Source organism: Siniperca chuatsi, linkage group LG22, assembly GCF_020085105.1.
Source record: "Siniperca chuatsi isolate FFG_IHB_CAS linkage group LG22, ASM2008510v1, whole genome shotgun sequence".
Classification (NCBI taxonomy): Eukaryota; Metazoa; Chordata; class Actinopteri; order Centrarchiformes; family Sinipercidae; genus Siniperca; species Siniperca chuatsi.
The window spans coordinates 12421830-12426465 of NC_058063.1; the positions used below are offsets into that span (position 1 = coordinate 12421830).

At 42.6% G+C, this 4636-nt stretch overlaps 1 protein-coding gene across 1 annotated transcript; it reads left to right on the top strand.

Moving 5' to 3' along the window:
• Positions 1 to 354: 354 nt before the first annotated feature.
• LOC122870678 (mucin-2-like) lies at positions 355 to 4397 on the top strand. Its single transcript, XM_044185041.1, has 3 exons — positions 355 to 360; positions 2477 to 3384; positions 4367 to 4397. Exons 1-3 carry the CDS (start codon positions 355 to 357, stop codon positions 4395 to 4397), a joined length of 945 nt encoding a protein of 314 aa, XP_044040976.1.
• The last annotated feature ends 239 nt before the right edge of the window (positions 4398 to 4636 follow it).

Below are 4636 nucleotides of genomic sequence, written 5' to 3' on the forward strand. Positions count from 1 at the left end.
CTACTACGTTCTGATAATGTGTACAACTTTAAAAATCAAAGATATGAATAAGTGTTTATCGCTTGTACGTAATTGCCTGAAACTAATCAAAAAGTCATACATTAAAAAACTGCGACTTATGTAAACTAATCAAGTAACATCTACTTAACCTATGTACCTTATTCAACTTTCTTGTAATTGTCGACACAAATGTTAATACAAAATAACAGCTAACTATCCAAACATTCTCCTTACTGCAAACAGCTATTCATGTTCTAATACAAGTAATTACCTAAGATTCAAGTGAAATTATCTCAAATTCATGCAGGGACACTATGAATATCAAACAATCATTCACTATTCAACTATTTGATCATGTCCGTCAGTCAACGCTAATCAAGCATTGCTTTCATTAGCTAGACTGTAGCTTACGTATTTCAAATATCTACTTTCAAAGTCATGGCTTGAAAATTCAGTTAAATAATGTTTCTTTTCTTTCCATTAGGCTCTAAGTGGATAAGCACAAAATCAGTCCCTTTGCATCCTCTGTATATCACCTCATAGATCAAGTGCTAGCAAGCATAAGTTGCACTATTCATGACTGATGAACGTGACTTAGTCTTGCTGCTCTTACACAACATTCAAGGCTTGAATAGCTGAATAGCAAACATTACAGCTTCATCACTATGTAAATATAAGGCATTAATCAGCCAACATATCTTACTCATTGCTACATTGCAATTAACTGGCATTAAATCATCATCTATCGTTGAAATACTCAGCTATGATCAACAGCTGATATAAATGATTGATGCACTTACATCATGCAAGTCAAATACTAGAAGATCATCTGTCCATTGTAGTCTGTCACAGAGCCACAAATAAACTTTATTGTCTAATGTCATTATTAATGCATCATTTTCTATGAGTCTAAACTATGCATTAGTTAATTTACATGCATATTGCAGAATGCTTAATTAATGAATTCAACTGTCTATTTGAACTAAACTCTTCTATTCAATGGTAAATATGCTTAGTAGCATTAATATTGATGTCAACAAACGACATTTTTAAAGCATGTTAATCAATATGATTACTTCATTAATAGATCAGTAGCTAGCAAATATGATTTGATCAAATTGATTAAATGTATGTCAAATCCTATTGTAAATACTAGTTCTTTTACTTGTAATATGAATTAATCAAGAGTCAATTTATTAGCAATAGGGATTTCAGTGTCATAAATCAGTTGGACATGACTTCATGCTGCAATAGTACTAATGATTTATCAAATCGATATGGACATCAATGATATGTCAAACAACCTTTTTCTATCTTTACAAATTCATTATGTAAATTCATATGTATTCTGAATGTTTTTTATTTGACATGTTTGAAACTTTAATATGTACAATTTTATGTTTAGTTAATTATTAAATCTTTGTGTTGATGTTTAATGTCAGAATTAAATCTCTGATATTAATTAATAATAGACCTGTATTTAATTCAATTCAATAGCCTTTGTGGCAAATAGATGTAGAACAGGACTTGAATGCTGTCAAATGTATTTGTACTGCTACAACAACAACGACTGCTGCAACAACTACACCTGCTCCAACAACGAGAACTGCAGCAACAACAACACCTGCTCCAACAACCACGACTGCGCGCAACAACAACACCTGGTCCAACAACAACAGCAGCAGCAACAACATCTACACCTGCTCCAACAACAACAACTGCAGCAACAACTACACCTTCTCCGACAACAACGACAGCAGCTACAACTACACCTGCTTCAACAACAACAACTTCATCAACAACAACACCTGCTCCGACAACAACGACAGCAACACAGCAACAACAACTACACCTGCTCCAACAACGACAACTACAGCAATAACAACACCTGCTCCAACAACAACGACTGCTGCAACAACAACACCTGCTCCAACAACGACAACTACAGCAACAACACCTGCTCCAACAACCACGACCGTGGCAACAACAACACCTGCTACAACAACAACGACTGCTGCAACAACTACACCTGCTCCAACAACGAGAACTGCAGTAACAACAACACCTGCTCCAACAACAACGACTGCTGCAACAACGACACCTGCTCAGACAACGACAACGACAGCAACAACATCTACACCTGCTCCAACAACCACGACTGCGGCAACAACAACACCTGGTCCAACAACAACAGCAGCAACAACATCTACACCTGCTCCAACAACAACAACAACAGCAACAACTACACCTTTCTCCGACAACTCCGACAACAACGACAGCAGCAACAACTACACCTGCTCCAACAACAACAACTTCATCAACAACAACACCTGCTCCGACAACAACGACAGCAGCAACAACTACACCTGCTCCAACAACGACATCTGCCTCAACAACAACACCTGCTCCAACAACAGCAACTACACCTGCTCCAACAACAACGACAACTACAGCAACAACAACACCTGTTCCAAAGACCACGACCGTGGCAACAACAACACCTGCTACAACAACAACAACTGCTGCAACAACTACACCTGCTCCAACAACGAGAACTGCAGTAACAACAACACCTGCTCCAACAACAACGACTGCTGCAACAACGACACCTGCTCAGACAACGACAACGACAGCAACAACAACACCTGCTCCAACAACCACGACTGCGGCAACAACAACACCTGGTCCAACAACAACAGCAGCAACAACATCTACACCTGCTCCAACAACAACAACTGCAGCAACAACTACACCTTCTCCGACAACAACGACAGCAGCTACAACTACACCTGCTTCAGCAACAACAACTTCATCAACAACAACACCTGCTCCGACAACAACGACAGCAGCAACAACTACACCTGCTCCAACAACAACGACTGCTGCATCAACGACACCTGCTCCAACAACGACAACTACAGCAACAACAACACCTGTTCCAAAGACCACGACCGTGGCAACAACAACACCTGCTACAACAACAACGACTGCTGCAACAACTACACCTGCTCCAACAACGAGAACTGCAGTAACAACAACACCTGCTCCAACAACAACGACTGCTGCAACAACGACACCTGCTCAGACAACGACAACGACAGCAACAACAACACCTGCTCCAACAACCACGACTGCGGCAACAACAACACCTGGTCCAACAACAACAGCAGCAACAACATCTACACCTGGTCCAACAACAACAACTGCATCAACAACTACACCTTCTCCGACAACATCGACAGCAGCTACAACTACACCTGCTTCAACAACAACAACTTCATCAACAACAACACCTGCTCCGACAACAACGACAGCAGCAACAACTACACCTGCTCCAACAACCACAACTACAGCAACAACAACACCTGCTCCAACAACAACGACTGCTCCAACAACAACGACAGCTGCAACAACGACAGCAGCAACAACTACTTCTGCTCTGACAACGACAACGACAGCAACAACTACACCTGCTCCAACAACAACGACAACTGCTGCAACAACAACACCTGCTCCAACAACAACGACTGCTGCAACAACGACACCTGCTCCAACATCGACAACTACAGCAACAACAACACCTGCTCCAACAACAACGACTGCTGCATCAACGACACCTGCTCCAACAACGACAACTACAGCAACAACAACACCTGTTCCAACAACCAAGACCGTGGCAACAACAACACCTGCTACAACAACAACGACTGCTGCAACAACTACACCTGCTCCAACAACGAGAACTGCAGTAACAACAACACCTGCTCCAACAACAACGACTGCTGCAACAACGACACCTGCTCAGACAACGACAACGACAGCAACAACAACACCTGCTCCAACAACCACGACTGCGGCAACAACAACACCTGGTCCAACAACAACAGCAGCAACAACATCTACACCTGGTCCAACAACAACAACTGCATCAACAACTACACCTTCTCCGACAACATCGACAGCAGCTACAACTACACCGGCTTCAACAACAACAACTTCATCAACAACAACACCTGCTCCGACAACAACGACAGCAGCAACAACTACACCTGCTCCAACAACGACAACTACAGCAACAACAACACCTGCTCCAACAACAACGACTGCTCCAACAACAACGACAGCTGCAACAACGACAGCAGCAACAACTACTTCTGCTCTGACAACGACAACGACAGCAACAACTACACCTGCTCCAACAACAACGACGCTGCTGCTGCAACAACAACACCTGCTCCAACAACAACGACTGCTGCAACAACGACACCTGCTCCAACATCGACAACTACAGCAACAACAACACCTGCTCCAACAACAACAAGTGTGTCAACAACAACTACACCTGCTCCAACAACGACAACTACAGCAACAACAACACTTGCTCCAACAACCACTAGTGCGCCGACAACAACAACAGCAACAACTAGCAACAACTACTTCTGCTCTGACAACGACAACGACAGCAACAACAACACTACACCTGCTCCAACAACGACAACTGCTGCAACAACAACACCTGCTCCAACAACAACGACTGCTGCAGCAACGACACCTGCTCCAACAACGAGAACTACAGCAACAACAACACCTGCTCCAACAACAACAAGTGTGGCAACAACAACTACACCTACTCCAA